Below are 20,155 nucleotides of genomic sequence, written 5' to 3' on the forward strand. Positions count from 1 at the left end.
GAATGTGAATGTGGTCTCTTAAAATACTGTATTTTTACTTTTTCAGTTAAAGGGAGCATTTTTATGACTTTCCATTGGCCTGGCTGAATTGTTGGCACCACTATTCTTGTGGTTTGGGGCCATTTTTAAGGAAAATACAGGTTACTTGAGAACAAGCATTGTGATACCAGGACAGTAGATCTGATAACTGAGATAGCTATGGGACTAATGAGCTTGTGTTATGTACATATATGAATCAGATGGACTAGAGCTAGACAGAAAAGGTTTCATCATATTACTCATAGTGGTGGGCAATTAAAAATTTAGGAATTTTTTATTTCTGGAATTTTGTATGTAATGTTTTTGTGTAACAGTTAACTGGGCAATAGAAGGATAGAAAGAATGAAGAACATTGCTTTAGCGTGTCACAAAGCCTCAGTATCTTCTAGTTAGAAGAGGTTAGGGGATAAATGTTCTTTCTCTAAAATTAACAAAAATATAACTTTTTAATCTTAAATTACTTTTTATCATCCAACATCCTAGTTACTTAGGAGTCTGATACATGAAGATTATAGTTTGAAGCTAGCCCAGGAAGAAAAGTTTATGATATTTTATCTCTCCAATATAAAAAGCTGGAAATGGAGCTGTGGGTAAAGTGTTAGAATTCTAGCTTTGAACAAAAGAAAGAAAGAAAAAAAGCTAAGATATCATTCATGTCTTGAATTCAAGCCCCAGTACTGGTACCAAAAAAAAAAAAAAAAGTAACATGATATAGTATTAACCAAAGTATTCCAGTTTTTATCTTATTCAGACCCATATAGATCCTATCATTCCTTAAAACTTGAACCAAACAAGTCTTATTTCATCCTGAGATTTCCTTTCATTGTACTACTGATTTGTCACATGGATATATTTTATCTGCGTATTTTTATGTGGTGTTATGCACTGTCTCTGAGCTTTACTGCTCAAGACTAGCACTCTACTACTTGAGCCACAATTCTACTTCTGGCTTTTTTTTTAATAGTTAGTTGGAGATAAGAGCCTCTTGGACTTTCCTGACCAAGCTAGCTTCTAAACATGATCCTCATATCTCAGCCTTCTAAGTAGCTAGGATTACAGGTATAAGCCACCAATGCCAGCTATTCTAGTTTTATGTTTGTCTCATCATCAGATATTACCTTTAAGTTTTCTTAGGGCAAAACTGTTTTATACTAATCAATCTCTACTGCTGAATAAAAATATACCTTTAAATAAAGATTTTAACAATTGGTTTTGGGTTACTTAACAAAAGTTTTTTAAAGCTGATATACATGATCTAAATATGCACATATATGTATATAGATAATACTCTACATCTAAATGAAGACTTCAAATTCGAATTGCTAAGAAATTTAAGATTTATGGCATGGACCATATTTACCAGTTAATCATTTTCTGAAGAAACATGAGAGTATTTGTCATACTCAGAATTATGTTCTAAGTATATTCAGAAAGTACTATAATTTCCTTCTGAACTGTTGTAAGATAAAATCTATTTGGCCAATAGTTTCCTCTCAGCTGAAGAGAGCTTTCTTTATGTTGTGCAATCATCCTACTAAAGGACTGAAGCCATTATCACACAATACTTGACATAAACAGCAATTCTCCCTAGATGACAAAAGGAGCTACAATGTTCCTGAAACAATTTTAAAAATTCTAAAAGTTGGAACAGAATAGAATTTGCCTAAAAGAATTAAAAATCTATATAAACAATGAAAAGAGCTATAAACTGAAAGCCTAAGTTTACTTTGGAAACGTAAGAAAAAAAAAATCAAGCAAGCAAATGACCAACTGGCAGGTGTCCTTTCTTAGTTGATACTCACTTGTACCTGTAACTGATGCTCAATCACTGTGCTTCTGCCTTCATCTCGAAAGGACACCTAACCTGCAGTCCTTAGAGAGATTACATGCATTTAATTTATATTTTCCAAATGCATACAAGATGTAAAATAAAATCTTTTAAATGCTGCTCCCATTTTCTGGAAAGAAGTTCCACAATATTTTCGTTGCCCATGACTCAAAAGAGAACATGTAATCTTCGTTAAATCGCCACAATGTCTGCTCCTTTCTCTCTTTCTACATATGTTAAAGTCTTCAGATGTTTTACAGTCTTATTCTTCTCTAAACATTTTCTTCTTTGGTTTATTATTTCAGCATTCTTCAAGTCTTCCTTATATAACATGAATTTTATATCCATCAGTAATCTCTAGGTCCTAATGTCCTGTATCTAGATAAATGCTAATTTATCAACATACTTTATAAAATGTGACCTTCGGATCTGTACACTTTTATAAGAAACAGTGTAATCATGTATGTTATAGTAAGCTTTAACCTTGCATTGGAAATTACATATTGATTTTGATGCTCATTTTGTCTGTTGCTTATAAGAAACTAAATAGACTTGTGCATGCACACACATACTACTGAGAGTTCTAATCCTGACTAATCACTAATGTAGTGAGGTCACTACTATTTTTCTAAAACTTTATTAAAAACTAAACATACTTAGCCAGTTATTAACAAAAAGTATTGCCTCTCACCAGATACGATATGGGTTATGTTTTTGTATTTCATTGTTACCTGAAGCTTCAGGACTTAAAATGATTGCCAGTTTACTTATTAGAAACATTTATAATCTGGTCCTACCCCTTTTTCTGTTTCAGTAGTCCTTCTGAAGTAATTTTCTTCTCCAGAGACATCTCAAACTTGAAGTCATTGCCTCCTTTTCTCACAAAATTGGATTATTTCAAGCTATTTACTTCATTTTTTAGGACTGAGTTTAAAACTCATGTGATTACTCATATGTATTTGATTGCCTCTGAAGAAGTCAGGTTGGATTAGCATTACCTTGTTAAAACATAGGTTTCATAAAAAAGGGAAAAAAGCCAATAGTATATCTAATCTTGCATATTTCATGATGCTTAATCAGGCAAATGACAAAGTTCCTTTCTACGTAGCAACAAGCGATATTATAATGGCATATAGCATACAGTTATAGAATTATATCTCACTTACTATATCATTATTGGGCTTATTTTGTATCTTTTTAAAAGTAGATTTGAATTAATTTTACAACTCTTAAATTGTGATGTGAGCATGAATAAATAATCATTTAGTAATACTTAATTGGTATTGCTCTGTCTCTAAAGCACTTCAATCAAAATTAAACACTGGAAATAATTCTAAAATATTGTTACACTTTTACACTGAGAAATTTTGGAAACAAACCTGATACAACTTATACTAAGCAGATTCATTAAACATACAGTCAACTCCCAATTATTCAAAGTAATGGTGGAAAGGATGGAACAAGTGTTAAAATTTCTCTAGTTCTCCAAAGAAAAGATAAAAAGTAAATAATTTTGAGATGTACTGCAACTACATATGAAAACAACATAAAGAACCTCAGAGAGAAGGAAGGAAGGAAAGAAGGAAGGAAGGAAAGAAGGAAGGAAGGAAGGAAGGAAGCAAGGAAGGAAGGAAGAAAGGAAGGGAAGAAGGAAGGAAGGGAAGGTCAAGGAAAGCTCTTGATCCCTAGGGCATTCAAGAGGCTCTTAGGCTCTTGTGGGGATAAGGACTAGCTAGAGAGGGTTGAGCTAAGGAAGGAGAATGAGAATTACTATGATGGAAGTATATTGTCAGCAAGTATGACTGGAACAATGAAACTTGTTGAAATTGTATTAGAAAGTTGAGGAGAAAAAGGAAGCGTGGTGTGTAGGGACATTGATGAGAATACATTGTATACCTGTGTGGAAGTATCACAATGAAACCCTCTTTGTATAGCTAATATATGTGAAATAAATAATATTTAGTCCCTACAACTGCTGAAAGCTATTTAAAAAAATTTAGTTCCTACAACTGGTAAAAGCCAAACAAATTCTTGTCCTTCTATCTTGATCATATTACATCCTTTTCTCTAGGATTCCGTGAGATATAGCTTATGACTGAATTCATAGGAAGTTTTCACATTACCATCCTGTATTTTTTATGTACATTCCTAAGTTGGTGCCTTAATACTATTACAATTCACACAAAAAATTAGCCCTGCTATTAAGATATTATCCTGATGACTGATAAAATTAGTTTTATATAAAAAGTCTTATCTTTGAATTACAAATACAGATAATTACAACCTTTTAAAACCATTATTCATAGAACCAAACTGCTTTTAAAACTTTTTAATATAAAATTATTATGAGAATGATTTTATTTAATTAAGACTCATAAAAATTCTTCTGACTTTTTATTCTAATGTGTGCAGTATTTCTGAGTACTGTGTGTTTGAAATGCTGAAGGAATTTATGTGTGAAAGCAGTATGTTGCATGTATTTAAGATGTCATTTTCTCTACCAATTAACTGCACACATTGTGCTAGTATCCAGACATAAGCATTCATGAGAATGCTTGTGTCTGGGTAATTACAAGTTGAAATAAACACACCTGCCTTTTATTTCAATTGAAAACTATACATTCAAATCCATCTAAGACATTAATTTGAATGTGACCTCCATATATGTGAGAGATTACTGCTTCAGCATTTTATTTATTGTTGTTGTTTTGTTATTACTGATTTACATCTAAATTAGATGCAAACTTATGGGTAATGCTTCTATAGAAAACTTTGCATGCAGAGAAAAGGAAATTCAAAGATAAAGACCTGTGAGAAAAAAAATTGAAGTATTTTGTCTTATTATGCTTTGCCTCATTGTGTATTTTACTTGGATTCTTGTAAAATGTAGTGATGTTTAAAGCCAAAGTAGTAAAATGCATGAACCAGCCTGGAGTTTGGCCTAATTTACTTTAAATAATTTGATTGTTTTTCTTTCCCGGATAAAGTTGTTGGTTTTTCATTTGGAGAATGTTTTTTTCCTAGAGAATTTATTTCCTTGAAAAGCATACAACAGGGCTGGGAAGGTGGCTCAGTGGTAGAGCGCTTGCCTTGCATGCTCGAGGCCCTGGGTTCAATTCCTCAGCACCACATAAGCAAAAAAAAAAAAAAGAAAAAAGCCGGAAGTGGCACTGTGGCTCAAGTGGTAGAGCGCTAGCCTTGAGCTGAAGAGCTGAGGGACAGTGCCAAGGCCCAGAGTTCAGGCCCCACGACCGGACCTAAAAAAAAAAAAGAAAAGCATACAACAATTTGTACTTCAAGGAATCGTGTTTTCTATCAGGCTGGGAGAGTATTTTGGATAGTTACAAGCTTTTTTTATAGCACATATTGTATTTTCTTTCACATCCTCTCCAAAATTAAGCCATATTTCAGTATAGCCAGTTTTGACTTGACTATATCGTTTAACCAGAAAGCTAAATTAAGATTTATTTAGAAATATTAACTTTGAATTTCCTGCTTTTCATTGCATGTAAATTATCAACCACAAATGGTAGTTTCACTTCAGGTTCTAGCTTCTACTTTGCATGATAAAGCTATAAACAGTCTAGTGATGCTGGAAAGAATATATAGCTATGGTTTCAATATTGCCTAGTTGTTAACATGTTTAAATAAAGGCTGATTTTCTGTTTGTTACTTGTCTTTCGGCGTTAGGGGGTGAACTACTTTATGTCCAAGGGTATCCTCGATGATTCACCAAAGGAGATAGCGAAGTTTATCTTCTGTACAAGAACACTAAATTGGAAAAAACTGAGAATCTATCTTGATGAAAGGTACAAGTAGTTTAAGTTTCTCATCAGAAATGAGTTACATACTGCCTTTGATTAGTTAAATTTCACTTCAAAAAACTATAGTATCTATCAGGCTTCTAGTTGAAAAATGGAGTGAAGAACAACAAAAAAATGTTGCTGTATCTTATTGTGTAATCTTTATATTACTGATAAAGAAGTTGCTGTTATAAAAATAAAAATAGCTGGGCATCAGTGGCTCACACTTGTAATCCTATCTGCTCTGGAGGCTGATATCTGAAGATCACAGTTTGAAGACAGCATGGGCAGAAAACTGGGCAGAAAAATCCATGAAACTCTTATCTCCAATAAACTACTTAGAAAAAGCCAGAAGTGGCACAGTTGCTCAAGTGATAGAGTGCTAGTCTAGGAGGCTTAGGGAGAGCGCCCAGACCCTATGACTGAGAAAACATAAAAAATAAAATAAAACAATGGAGTCAGGCTAGAGGCATGGATTAGTAGCAGAGTCCCTCCCTAGTGACCATGACCCCAAAGTTCTAACCCCGGTACACCCCCACACAAAAATAAAAGTGGGTACAGCTCCTTACTGTACTTTGTTTGGTTATAAACTATTTATAGAATCATTCAAAATGGTTGAACATCACAAATAATCCTATTTAGCTTCTTAAATGTTAAAAATAATAAATACTTAAATATGATTAGCTGAACTAGTTGTCAATAATTATTTTTATTCAGAAATTTGAGGTTTGAACTCATGTCCCGACACTTGTTAGTGAAGTGCTGTTATCACTGAGCTGTGCCTACAGCCCTGATTTTTGGTGGTTATTTTTAGGATAGGATCTCATTTGCTGCTCTGACAAAAGCTTGGGCTCTATCTGCCTATGTTCGATTTCCCGTGCAGCTAAAATAAAGGTGCACACCAATTTCCAGCTCCTCGTTGAGAAGCGGGGCGGGGGGGAGGGGGGGGCGGTTCTCATGAACATTTCTTCCTAGGCTGGCATCAACCTCTGATTTTCTCTCAGGCTTCCAATAGCTCAGATTGCAAATATGAGTGGCAGGCACTGAGAATTTTTTTTAATGGGAAAAGTTAACTAAAGCTGTCCCTTTTTATTTTTCTATAGGAGAGATGTCTTGGATGACCTTGTAACATTGCATAATTTTAGGAATCAATTCCTGCCAAACGCACTGAGAGAATTTTTTCGTCATATCCATGCTCCAGAAGAGCGTGGGGAGTATCTTGAAACTCTTATAACAAAGTTCTCACACCGGTTCTGTGCTTGTAATCCTGATTTAATGCGAGAACTTGGCCTTAGTCCTGGTAAGCATATGCCTGTACACATATGTGTATATATATATATATATATATATATATATATATATATATATATATATATATATAATTACTTTCCTCCCCCTTCCCTATGACATGTAGGCAAAATACAATCTTACAAGAGACAGAAAACTGCAAAATATTTGCTTGAAGCAGTGATCAATTGAAAATATCATTATGTGAACTTAAAGGGATCTTGAGTCATAGCTATTATTTATCTGTAATATATAAGGATACTACTTAATATATAAAACAAAGTTAACTGAGCTTCCTAACGTCTTTAAAATTGTTTCAGTATTAGATATTTTTACTAGTTAATTGAAAAATTGAGAAATTTTAAAGCTTTTTAACAATCCACCCATAAGGAACACTTTCCACTAAAATTTGTTTCCAATAACCTCTTTATATATTGTGCTTACCTTATTAGTCAGAGGTGAGAAAACATTTACCTGGTATAAAATTTTACCTGACATATTTAACTCAGTTTTCCTAAGTCTACAAGATTCTGAAATATAAATATGATAGTAATAGCAAGTGTCACGACATTTCTTACTGTTGTAATATTAGATATTACATTAGTAAATGCTCACTGAACTGGTATCAACCTCGATGATAACTGCCCTAGTTTGCCCAGTGCTGAGGAGTTTCCCAGGACATAGGATTTTCATTGCTAAACTGGGAAGTATCTAGGTAGTCTGGGATGGATTGATCTCCCTATGTTGAGTTATGAGTTAATCTCGACCTCTAAATCATGAACATTTTTGTCTTATACCTTTGAGTGGTTCAAGATAATAATTTGAAATGTTCTTTTTCCTTCTAGATGCTGTCTATGTACTGTGCTACTCTTTGATTCTACTTTCCATTGACCTCACTAGCCCTCATGTGAAGAATAAAATGTCAAAAAGAGAATTTATTCGAAATACCCGTCGTGCTGCTCAAAACATTAGTGAAGATTTTGTAGGGCATCTTTATGACAACATCTACCTTATTGGCCATGTGGCTGCATAAAAGCACAATTGCTAGGACTTCTAGTTTTTACTTCAGACTAAAGCTACCCAAGGACTTAGTTAGCAAATACGGTGATTACATCAGCGCTGGTCATTCTAGCCCCTGTATACAATCAAGCTAGAGTGTATAGCCTCTTAATTGTTTTACTGTTTCCTTTTCTAATGATTTTCCTTGGGGAACTAAATAATTTTGCAGGATTTCTCTTAATTTTGCTTATCATGTTTTGCACAAAGTAGAGCCATTGGTGGACACAGCTGTTAAAGAATGTTAAACTGGCATTATACTACATGAGATGTGTGCATTAGATTTGCCTGAAAAACTTTATTCATCATTCTTTTTTAAATACCATGTAATGTATACATATTTAACTAAAGAGATTTATAATCATAATTATTTTATTGTAAAGATTTTAACTAAAAGTTTTCCTTTTCTCTCAAACCGAGTTCTTATTTTTTTTTATTCTGATCTAAGGCTATTGTTGGCTTTGTAAATGTTGGGTCTGATGTCATTCAGAAACCAATACCAGTTCTTTCTTTCTTTGGACTTGGAACAGAGTATCTATTTGTTATTATATAACTATGCAAACTGATACGTACTTGTATAATATAAATTTATCATTCAGTTCTTTTCAAACTGTCCTTTAAGCAGAATTTAAAAGGTACACTTATAAACAATAGAAGTTATAGAAGGCTGTTCAATTTTGCTTGTTTATGTCTGACTTAGTCCAACTGTTTTCCTAATCTTGATTATCTCTGTTCAGAAGCCATTGAGAAAGGGCTGTTGATGGCAAACACTCATTATTCATTCAGGCAGACAGACAATATTTATCAAGAGTTGTCCATGTGCTGGCACTGTCTTGGGTACTATTACTGGGAAATACTTAGACATGCGTTCTGCCTTCATGGGCATTAGAAGACTGGGTACATGAGGAAAACGCCACTTAATAAAGAACAAATGTATTAAGTATGTTGTGATGAACAATCATGTAAGAATTCAGCTACATCACATTGTATGGATAGAGAAGTGTGTTTATGTGGTAAATCAAAATTACTTCTAAGTAAAAAGCAAAAGCACTGGACAAATATAATATATATATGATGGCTATAACTTCTCCCTGAGAGGAAAGAAGTTGGAAGAGAAAGTCCTTAAAAGTTTGAAGTCTTAGCCATGCTTTTTGTTGTTGTTGTTTGGAGATGGAAGGTTCCAGGGCTTTTCTGCCCAGGACTTTGACTCTTGATCATTCTGATCTACATATCCAGTGTAGCTGAAATTAGATAACATGCTTTACCTCACTTGGTTCTTACTATGAGTATCTTATTATTAAAGGTAGCTTCTCAATAGAGAAGCAACTGGTAGAATGAGTGGAAGTGATAACAATCCCATACTTTACGTATTTTGTGTGTGTGTGTGTGTCAATCCTGAGGCTTGAACTCAGGGTCTGAGAACATCCCTGGACACTTTTACTCATGGCTAGTACTCTACTGCTTGAGCCACAGCTCCACTAATAGCATTTTCCCCCCATTTTGGTGATTGATTGGAGATAAGAGTGGGCAGGCTGCCTTCAAATCACAATGCTCAAGATCACAGTCTCCTGAATAGTGAGGATTACAGGTGTGAACCATTGGCACCTAGCTTCTTTTGAACTTGCAGCTGATATAGAGATAAAAATTAATGAGAGCAGGATATGTAAGTCAGAGTCATATTCGTATTTAAAGTATATTAAGTGGCCTACAAGAAAAGATATGTCTAGATAGTTTGGAAAGTAAAAAGTAATTGAGAAACAGTACTGTAAGGTTTAGTCTAGAAAAGGAGAGTTTATAAAAGTTTAATCAAAACTTCAGAACTGGAGATGGATGGTACTCCAAGAGCTGAGGAAAGAGAATGTCAAGAAGGATGCTGGGGGCTGGGGATGTAGTTTCTTGGTAGGGAACTTGCCTAAATGGGTGCAGTCCTGGGTTGCCTTCTTTACCCCTCCTCCTAAAAAAAGAAAAAGAAGAGAAGAGTGTTGAACTTCATTTACTATAGCCCCCATAAGTCTGTAAGCTGCAAAGTCACAACACTGCTAATTTTTTTTTTAATATTCCCTTACCCGATGTGCAAAATGTGAGCTCTGCTGAAACACACAAGAGTGCTTAGGCCTGCCTGCAACCTCCTTCCTCAGTAAGAGCCGGGTTGTTTCAAGCCCAGAATGTACCATGCCTACTAGGTGCTTCTAGTCAAGTCTTCCTATACAAACTCACTAGTCAGGTTTTCTAAGATTCAGGTCATAATTTGAAATAGGGAAGGGGAAAAGGGGAAGCAGAGGGAAGGGAAGGCAGACTGGAGAGGGAGCAAGGATAAGGAAGAAGAAAAGTGAGAAAGAAAGGAAGGGAAGGAAAGATAAGAAAGAAGAGATGAGGAAAGGGAGGAGAAGAGAGGAAAGAAGATGGCAGGGAAGAAAAAAAAGCTTTAAAACTTTAGAGCCAGGTTGGGAAGGTGGCTCAGTGGTAGAGCGCTTGCCTTGCATGCCTGAGGCCCTGGGTTAAATTCCTCAGCACCACATAAGCAGAAAAAGCCAGAAATGGCACTGTGGCTCAAGTGGTAGAGCGCTAGCCTTGAGCTGAAGGGCTGAGGGACAGTGCCCAGGCCCAGAGTTCAGGCTCTACAACTGAGAGAAAAAGAAAAAAAAAAACTTTAGATCCTATTGTCATTAACAGGAATTATCCTGGGTATGGTCTATTAAAGTTAACTCTGATATTAATGAGTCCTGTATTTGCCTTATTTTCTAGGAAGCTACTAATTTCTCCCCTGTATTTACCTGTTGAAATGTTACTCAGCCTTCAACATCCTAAGCTAACATTCTGATTTGTAAATTGTCATTTGTAAACTTATATTATTATTGTTATTGTAAACCTTTTCATCCTGGATAAATTTCTCAATACTCAGAGATGGAAATTTAATTATTCATGTTTTCCTCAGTACTGCACAGTAAAGGCATTGCCTCAAGTTTCCAGACAAATTCAGTTATTTTACCTCTGGTTCAGTTTTTATATAGTCTATAAAATGATAGCTTCGCTATTTTTATTTTTACAAGATGTATCCAGATACCACAAGTGTATACAATTTGCAGATCAGAGGTTTTTTGTTTTTTTTTTTTTAACCATTAAGACATATTCAGCCTATTAACTTAGAAATAGATGCCACCTAAGACCTCTAATTTTAAATATCTAGATGAATCACTGCTATTTTAAGATTGTTTACCAATTTTTTCACCTTCAAGAATTCAAATCATTAATCTTGTTACTTGTAATTTCAATATTTCTTTTATTTTTGCCAATGAGTATGTATATATATATATACATATATATACATATATGTGTGTATATATATACATTACAATTACCATATACAGCAAAGCAAAACCCTATGAATCGAAAAAGAGAGGATAGACTAAAATATACCAAAGTATTATAATGGATGTTTTTAATTTCCTCTTTAAAATATTAAGGATAAATTATTTAGGCAAAACAAAATTCATTGAACTATTAAAGTTAAGTGATATTTCTAATTCACCTGGCACATTTTCCCCTCAAAATATTTCCATATATTTTATTCAGGATTTGTTTTATTTTTAAGACACGTGGCTGATCTGCTAAATCATATCTAGACAAATGTTTTGTTTTCAGGCTTCAGAAAGTGAATTGTTGTATTTTTTGTCTAATCGAATTAAAGACCAGCAAGAGAAATTTACCACATCTTTACTGAGGAAATTTTCATTCGTTAAAAAAAAAAGGAAAAGAAAAAAGAAAATGCTTTCTTCTTGGTATAGCTGGGCAGGAAGGTTGGATTTAATTTAAAATGATGAATGAGATCGTGTCAGGTCCCTGACTTTACCACCACTGCAGTTTGTCAGTGGAACAACTGGGAAACCTGGACGCCACTCTGTCGCCCAAAAACCACTCTCCAGGGAAGAAATTAACTGGAAGAACTAGCACCATGTACACGTCAATGGCATTGTCTCTCTGGGATTGACAGTTTAAAAGTCTGAATCAGAAATATGCTTGCTTGGGGACATGTACCTAAGATATTGTTTCTAATCTCTTTGCAACTAGTTAATCATTTTTAAAGTATCTAAGTTGTTGACATTTTCCAAAGGAAACTATTTGAAGACAAAATCTGTACTAAGGCCCCCTATCCTTAATTTGTTTTAAAAAATTAAAATAAACAAGGAACTTGAGGATCTCAGGTTACTTTCTGTATTTCTTGAAGCACTTGAAAAGTTAAAAAAAATACCTTTCAAAAGAATGCTTCTTTTAAACATAACCATGACCTAATTTTATAGTCAACTTTTAAAATTATTAGTCTACAATTTGACTTAATATTCCTTTTTCTTTCATATCATATTTACATTTAAAATGACAAGATTAGCTAAAACTAAATTGCTGTATATGGCTTGTTATTGGGTAGTAAATATTTGCTCTGATGTGGATTATAAAACTAGAATTGCAAAATTATTATATTTGGTATTTGTGTTTAATCCAAATTTAAACAAATGTGTGCATAAGAACACCAGATACCATTCTCAATACCAACTACAAGATCAATACTAAATTGCGACAATATTATATACAAAGTGTGATTTTTACCACTTCTTAATAGCAGAGCAATGTCAATTGTACTATTTTCCAGAATGCCCATCCAAAAATGTTAGAGAAAGGAGGGGAAAAATGGTTCTTGAAAAGGATCTAAGCCCACACTTACCAGCTTACCAGCTGTCCCTGGAGCATATATTATCATAGTGGATTTGCGCTCATTCTATGTCTGGTTCTCTACCCTAGAAATCTAGTTTGTCAACACATCTCAAACTAATGTATTTTTCATGACACTGATTTTTCATGATAATGGTCCAGCACAAAGGAAGGGAAAATGTTAAAGTGTTAGCCCATTGATCAGTACCTTCTCTCTCTTTACTGACCTACCTAAAGCATGTTGTTGTGGAATCAGGGTGAGAATTACCTAAGTCATTTGTGGTATATCTTGTGTCAGATGCAGTAGCTGAATGTATATTGCAATAGAGATGATTTTACCTATTTAACACTTCATAAAACCACCTCTTAGGCAATACTAATATTTGCTTCTGTATTTATTTTACACTGTTCAGTGAAAATTGAGTATCCTTTTCCATTGACTCAGAACATTTCTATTGCTTGTACTTGTTACAGAAATTTTCTTCAGCCTTACTATAGCCATTAGATCATATGTGAGGTTTAAAGTCATCCTGATACATTTTGTGCTTTTCTTGCTGTTTAAGGGGAGCCAGTGGTTCATGCCTGTAATTCTAGCTACTCAGACTGAGATCTGAGGATCATGGTTCAAAGCCAGCAAAAAAATTCCCCTAAGACTTTTTTTTTTTTTTTTTGGTTGTGGTGGGGACTGAACTCTGGGCCTGGTGCTGTCCCTGAGCTCTTCAGTGCAACACTAGTGCTGTACCACTTGAGTCATAGCACCACTTCCAGCTTTTTCTGCTGGCCTCATGCATGCAAGGCAAGCACTCTACCACTGAGCCACCTTCCCAGCTGCCACCCTCCCTCCCCCTCTTACCTCCAATTAACCTCTCAAAAACTAGAAGTGGAGCTGTGGCTCAAAGTGGTGGAGCACTAGCCTTGAGCAAAAATGCTCAGGGACAGTGCCTAGGCCCTGAGTTCAAGCCCCATGACAGACAAAGAAAAAAAATCACTTCTCATATATGCATGTGTAGTACACATGGTCAAGGTCATCATAGGCCCCCAAGGACCCACACATGGCAATACATGTAAAACATTACATTAGAGTCAAGTTTACACATAAAGATTCAAATAAGCATTTACAGAGGGCCCATTGTGTCCTAGAAAAAATTTACCAGGTACAATGAAAGAGAAAAATAGGGGAGGGGGGTGAAATCCCTTGTGATGAATGGCATTAGTGGAAGGCAGGCATCACAAGGGATTTTTCCCTCTATTTTTCTCTTTCAAAGACAAAGGTGGTAGTTTACTCTGGTAGTCTGATGGTGTGGCCATCTTGGAAGGAGCACATGAACAAGGCCCAGTTGACTTGCGTTGGGAGGAAGATGGTGATAACAGAGTGGAAAGGGACAGGAGAAAATGAGTTTAGCTTTGGTTAGTCAAAACTAAGGTAGAAATAGGACAAATACCCAACTGTATTTAGCAGTTAGTTTGTAAATGAAATACAGTGTTGATATGAGAGATAAAAGATGAAAAAGTCCTTGGCATGTACATATAAGAAAAACTACAGGAAGAGAGGCAGATATAGTCATGAGGCTAAAGTACGATGCATGCCGTATAGTAGTCCTAACAAGTTTTTGTGGAAGGAACAAACTGATTTTCACAAGTGCTTTCAAACAGAACATCCCCAAATATGCCTCATGTACTAAATAGTATATAATAGCATATAATACCTCAATTGAGTCACAAGAAAAACTTCAAAGTAACCAAGTTATTCTCTTCCAGAAAGCTTGCTTTCCTGTACATGAGTTAGTCTACTAACAAATTATCCTTTTTATTTTATTATACAAGAGGGTGACTATGGATACTGATTAACACACCATATGTTTCAAAAAGCTAGGATTTTTAATGTTTTCACCATAAAGAAATGTCACAAACTTAACAGATAGACCTATTTGCTCTGAGTTAAGTGTTATACAATGTACACATGTATAAAAACATCACATTCTGATCCATTAATGTGTGCAATTTATTTCTACAGTGCTTGGGATTGAATCTAAGGCCTAGTGCCAGGCAAATGTTCTACTGCTGAGCTATATCCTCGGCACTTGGTTTCCGAAATAGTATCTCACCATGTAACCCAAACTGGTCTTGAACTTGTGATCCTCCACCCTCAGCCTCTCAAGTACTTAGTAAACTCTAATTAACCATATCATAGTTGGAGTACTCAAAATGAAATTTTACTAAGCTATGTGAATCTTATGCAAGTAATTAAAATACATAGAAGCAGAGTGCTAGTAGCTCATTCCTGTAATCCTGCTCAGGAGACTGAAATCAGAAGATCATGGTTGGAAGTCAGCCCAGACAGGAAAGTCCATGAGACTCTTCCAATTATCCATGCACACGTGCACACACACACACACACACACACACACACAATGGAAATGGATCTGTGGCTCAAGTTAACTCACTAGCCTTGAGAACAAAAGCTCAAGACAACACTTAGGCCCTGAGTTCAAACCCTTGGACTGGCACCACACACACACACCACACAAACACAAATCCTCCCTCCTCCACTTTATTTATTTTTTGGAGGGGGGTCTGGTCGTCGGGCCTGAACTCTGGGCCTGGGCACTGTCCCTCAGCTCTTCAGCTCAAGGCTAGCGCTGTACCACTTGAGCCACAGCGCCACTTCCGGCTTTTTTCTTTTTGCTTATGTGGTGCTGAGGAACCGAACCCAGGGCCTCAGGCTTGCAAGGCAAGCGCTCTACCACTGAGCCACCTTCCCAGCCCCCTCCTCCACTTTATGTACCCCATCCCTGCACAGCTCTCAGGGACCAGAGACATTCTGAGTTAGTGGTTCTCATATGCCCACTGAGGTTGAGGTTTAGGGTCATCTTTTGTGATGTGTTTCATGGCCCTTGATTTCTTCCCAATCCTGCTGTCTTCTAAAGCCAACAAGATGGCGCTGTTCTCTATATCCTTGTGATCTTAGAATATGCTGTGAGGTTAGCACCTATGGGACCAGAATCTGTTTCCCTACAGGGCTTAAGCAGGCACAGTGCTGTGGCCCTCAAGATGTTCCTCCACTTAATTTTTCTGCCTTTGGCCCTAAACACTAGTCAGGTCTGCTCAGAGCCTTTCTTGACCTGCCATCAGCCAGATATCTGTGGGTCACCACCATCACCAATTTGTCAAACAGGCTCACATTCTGTTTAGGACCACCCCAGTGCTTCTCAATCTCCCTCCAAGCCAAGCACCTGCCTCATAATTAGGGGATTATGGGGTTGACTGTTGAAACCAGGACACTTTGGAGGGTGTTAAAATGTGAAACCAGATGGTGCTTCAAGACAATGGGTGTAAACTAAGAATGTATGGTCACTCTACCGGTGACTATAATACTATGTGCTAAATGCACTCATAAAAGCTTCAATACTTTGTAGTGGGGTCATTTAGAATGTAATGAATGCACTGAGAGGTCAAAATTTGTTTCCAATCATAATCATCTCTAAATTGTTTACCAGTTGGCATCCAGGAAAAACAGCATCCCGTTGAGCTGGAATGTTTGCACCTTGCTGCTCAGCACAGCTCAGATTCAGGAGAAAATACTTTTTCAGCATCTTGGAAATGTAGCTTGGGACTAAGGTTTTTTGTAAAGGAGCTCATTTTACAATTTGTTCAGTACCACAAAGAACTGAGTCAGAATTTTCTGTAAAAATCCTGGAATAACAATAATGCTAATGAAATTCAAATTGTTAGATAACATGTACCTTACTCTTATTATATTTACTCTGAAAAGAGCTTTTATTCCTTAACTTATCCTCCGAAAAGTATACTCTGAGGAGACAAATTTGTCATTATTTATTTCTATGAAGGATTTAGTTATTAACTGAAAGTATGTTCTCATATGTATATGTTCTCAGGGTATATACATAAAGGAGCCGGTGGCTCAGGCCTGTAATCCTAGCTCAGAACAGTAAATCTGAGGGTTCAGTTTCAAAGTCAGCTTAGTCAGAAACATCCAAGACTCTATCTCCATGTAAACAACAAAATAGGTGGACGGGAAGTGTGGCTAAAGTGGTAGAGTAAGTCTTGAGGGGGAAATAAATCTAAGCAAGAATACAAGGGCCTGAGTTCAAGCCCTAGTACCAGCAAAACTGAAGCCTGTGTAAAGTGGTATTATTAGTTACAGTGTCCGTATTGAGAATAAGAAATATCTGGGCAGAAAAATAAATATATAAACACAGAAGATAATGAGGTTTTTCTGCTTAAAATGTCCTGTAGTCCAGAACTAGGATTCTTGGTTGGAAAGCTCTGTAAGTGAACCGTGTGGCAAGTGAGCATCACACGCGGCATCAGAGCTCACCTAGGTGGGCCAGTGCCTTCCATTCAGCTCCCTCCCTAGACCTTGTGTCATCACCATTGTTGGTCCCTTGTGTATTCTTTTCTATAACATCATGCATGGGCACTTGTTGACCTGTTGTTACCTTGTGATATTTCGCTCCTGAATTTTGGTCTATTTAAATTCCATAAACCGTTAATTGAAATATTTTTTTCAAGAAGATTGTTGTCACACTGAGGTTATAGGTCCTTGATGCAGTACTTCCCTAATATTTGCACAGTCCTAGGTTTGATGCTCAGCACTGGGCAGAGGAAGGGAAGGAGGTGGGGAAAAGAGGGAGAGGAAACTATATTCTTAGTGAAGGAATATCCCCCCTCAGAGATAATGCTGTCACACAAACAATATTCAACTCAACATCAATTTCTCACTTGTAGATTTTTATAAGCACCCATCTAGAAATGAAGATCTTCACCTCATATCGTAAATAAAAACAGGAAAATCTTAAATTTTATACTTAGTTTTAAAATAGAATTTATTGCTATTATTAAGCTTTTGTACAGAGCAGTGAAGTTTTAAATTTAAATAACTACAAATATTTCTATATTCTGTATAAACCATTTATCAGAGAAGGGAATTTTTTGTTGTTCTTGTTGTTGGGCTTGAACTCAGGGCCTGGGCGCTATCCCTCAGCTCTTCAGCTCAAGGCAAGTGCTCTACCACTTGAGCCACAGCGCCATTTCCAGTTTTCTGATAGTTAATTGGAGTTAAGAGTCTCACAGACTTTCCTGCCCGGGCTGCCTTTGAACTTCGATCTTCAGATCTCACCTCCTGAGTAGGTAGGATTACAGGCGTGAGCCACCGGGACCTGGCAGAGAAGGGGAATTAAAATAAAAAAAAAAAAAAAATCTCTTGGAAGGGCCAATTTCCTTTGAGGGAAAAATGTTTTCTTTCTGTTGCAAAGAAGAGGTCTGAGTAAACAAAGTCACTGTAATGGAAAGGTAAGATCTCATCAGGTCCCCGAGAATACAATATAAACACAAGTGCATGTATGCATCTATTAGCATACACATTTGGCTACTTGCCTATATAAGTACTATTCTAAGAGGTAGTGTTTTGAACACTAACCCCCAAATTAACAAACCAAAATATGACTAAATTTATCTCAGTAAATGTGAATAAAGTTGGCCTTATAGGCCCTACATGAACCAAATGCTTAGACTGTTAGACAGATTCCTGTAGAAACACGGGAGGGAAAAGAAAAAAAAAATTCTTAATGTAAGCTTGGGAATCTTGTAGACATGCCTTTGAGAAACATAGAGGACTCTCTTCTTTGATGGAAGCAGTAAGTACCTAGCAAGAAATGCTAAAATTGAATGCAAGATATATTCTGACCATTAGATATTAACGGTAGCACCCAGAAAGAGACATGAATAACAAACATGGAAATTTTCACAGAAACCCATTATTCTTTGCACCAAATTTTGCTCCACAGTATGCTGTCAGTTTTGCATAGTTTGCCACCTAGTGGATGACTTGACAACTACAGATTATTCTACCTTTAATAATGAATTTCCATACTCTGGGGTGGGAGGTGTGTGTGTGTGTGTGTGTGTGTGTGTGTGTGTGTGTGTGTGTGTGTGTGTGTGTGTGTGTGTGTGTGTAGGGGAGGGGTTGTTCTAACTCCACCCAATGCAAATGTTTTGCTTGCTTTACTCATTGGTGCTCCCTGAAAGCTAGAATGCAGTCAGTTAATAATTGTTGAATGAACTGTAAGTACTCACTGGAAGTCTACCATACTTAAGGATGTTATGGGGAATGCCACTACAAATATTGTCTCCAAAAGATCTTAGCCAAAACGTGTTTCCTAACTTTATTCTATTTTTTCATTTCCATAAATGGTATTTTAAGTGTTCAGTGGAGTTAGGCTTTGGGGTTCCTCTCCTAGGAGTATTCTCCGTTACTCTTGCTGTGTGTATATGAGTGCCTAGAGACCTGTATAAGTTATCATGCCTAGCTGCATTTTAGATCTAGCTTCCAGCTATGAAAGAAAACATGCACCAGGAAAGGGTCTCTATTCTCATGGAAGGTATGCAGTTACGGAGCTCACCAGCTAGAGATGTCATTATTTATCTAATGTAGACAGATATTCCAGGGCTTAATTTAAGCAAGTGAGATGCCAGCTTCATTTCATCCCAGTTGAATAAATCTAAATTCACTCTAGAAAATGGCCATTCTCCTGTTTCAAAAAAGACACTATTACTTTTATCCCTGGTTTGGACAATGGTGTTTTTTGTTATTCCAAACATCTGCTATCTAAAATTATAAAGCCTTTTGACCCTCACTCCCCCATTTTGAGACAGAGTCTCAGTATGGAATTCAGACTGAACTAGATTATGAGATCCTCATTTGTCTTTAAAGGCCCTTTAAAAGAATCATACATGTTTATAGACACATTCATAATCATATGAATATATTTGGCTATGGATAAATACATGTGCACATGTGTGTAATGAATGTATATGGTATATATGCTTTTACTTCAATGAGCACAAAGTATAAATAACTCTTAAATATATTTCTCCTAGCATAAAGACTAGTGACTCAAAAGCAAAATGTTTATACTCTAACTATAACATTTTTTAGACTTCTGAAAAATAGTCTTTGAATAGCAAAATGAGGGGCATGGCCGATTACAGATATGACTCAGATGATTGAGAGCTTTCATAGATACATAGGAAAACAAGGGAAGGAGGAAGGCAGGCAGGCAGGCAGGCAGGAAGGAAGGAAGGAAGGAAGGAAGGAAGGAAGGAAAAGAAAGAAAAGCAAAGCATATAATTGTGTTTTAGTACCTTATGATTTAGACTGGAAACAGTTTACTAGGTAATCTACCTCAAATTTCTCTTGAAGGATTATTTTCCATTCTAAAATCAGCACACATACACACACACACACACACACACACACACACACACACACACACACACACACACATGCATATGCTATATAGCCCAATAGCCTATTGAAATAAATTGTTTTACTTATTTTCCAATCAAGCCACATAAATTTGCAATATACTAAAAGACATTTTAATAATATATTGTATAACTACAAATGTTATTTTCA

The 20,155-nt window shown here is 36.1% G+C and overlaps 1 protein-coding gene across 5 annotated transcripts in view; it reads left to right on the top strand.

Annotated features, from left to right (window-relative positions):
• The window catches only part of Fbxo8 (F-box protein 8), a 40,065-nt gene extending 31,637 nt beyond the window's left edge, over positions 1-8,428 (top strand). For all 5 annotated transcript variants that reach the window (XM_042700038.1, XM_042700049.1, XM_042700059.1 and 2 more), the window contains 3 exons: positions 5,558-5,676; positions 6,774-6,970; positions 7,803-8,428. In XM_042700038.1, the coding sequence (XP_042555972.1) occupies positions 5,558-5,676; positions 6,774-6,970; positions 7,803-7,990 (504 nt within the window). In that variant the 3' untranslated portion in view covers positions 7,991-8,428. The remainder of the gene's footprint in view (positions 1-5,557; positions 5,677-6,773; positions 6,971-7,802) is intronic.
• Positions 8,429-20,155: the final 11,727 nt, after the last annotated feature.

Source organism: Dipodomys spectabilis, unplaced genomic scaffold (genome assembly GCF_019054845.1).
Source record: "Dipodomys spectabilis isolate Male_0828 unplaced genomic scaffold, ASM1905484v1 ptg000009l, whole genome shotgun sequence".
NCBI classification, from domain to species: Eukaryota; Metazoa; Chordata; class Mammalia; order Rodentia; family Heteromyidae; genus Dipodomys; species Dipodomys spectabilis.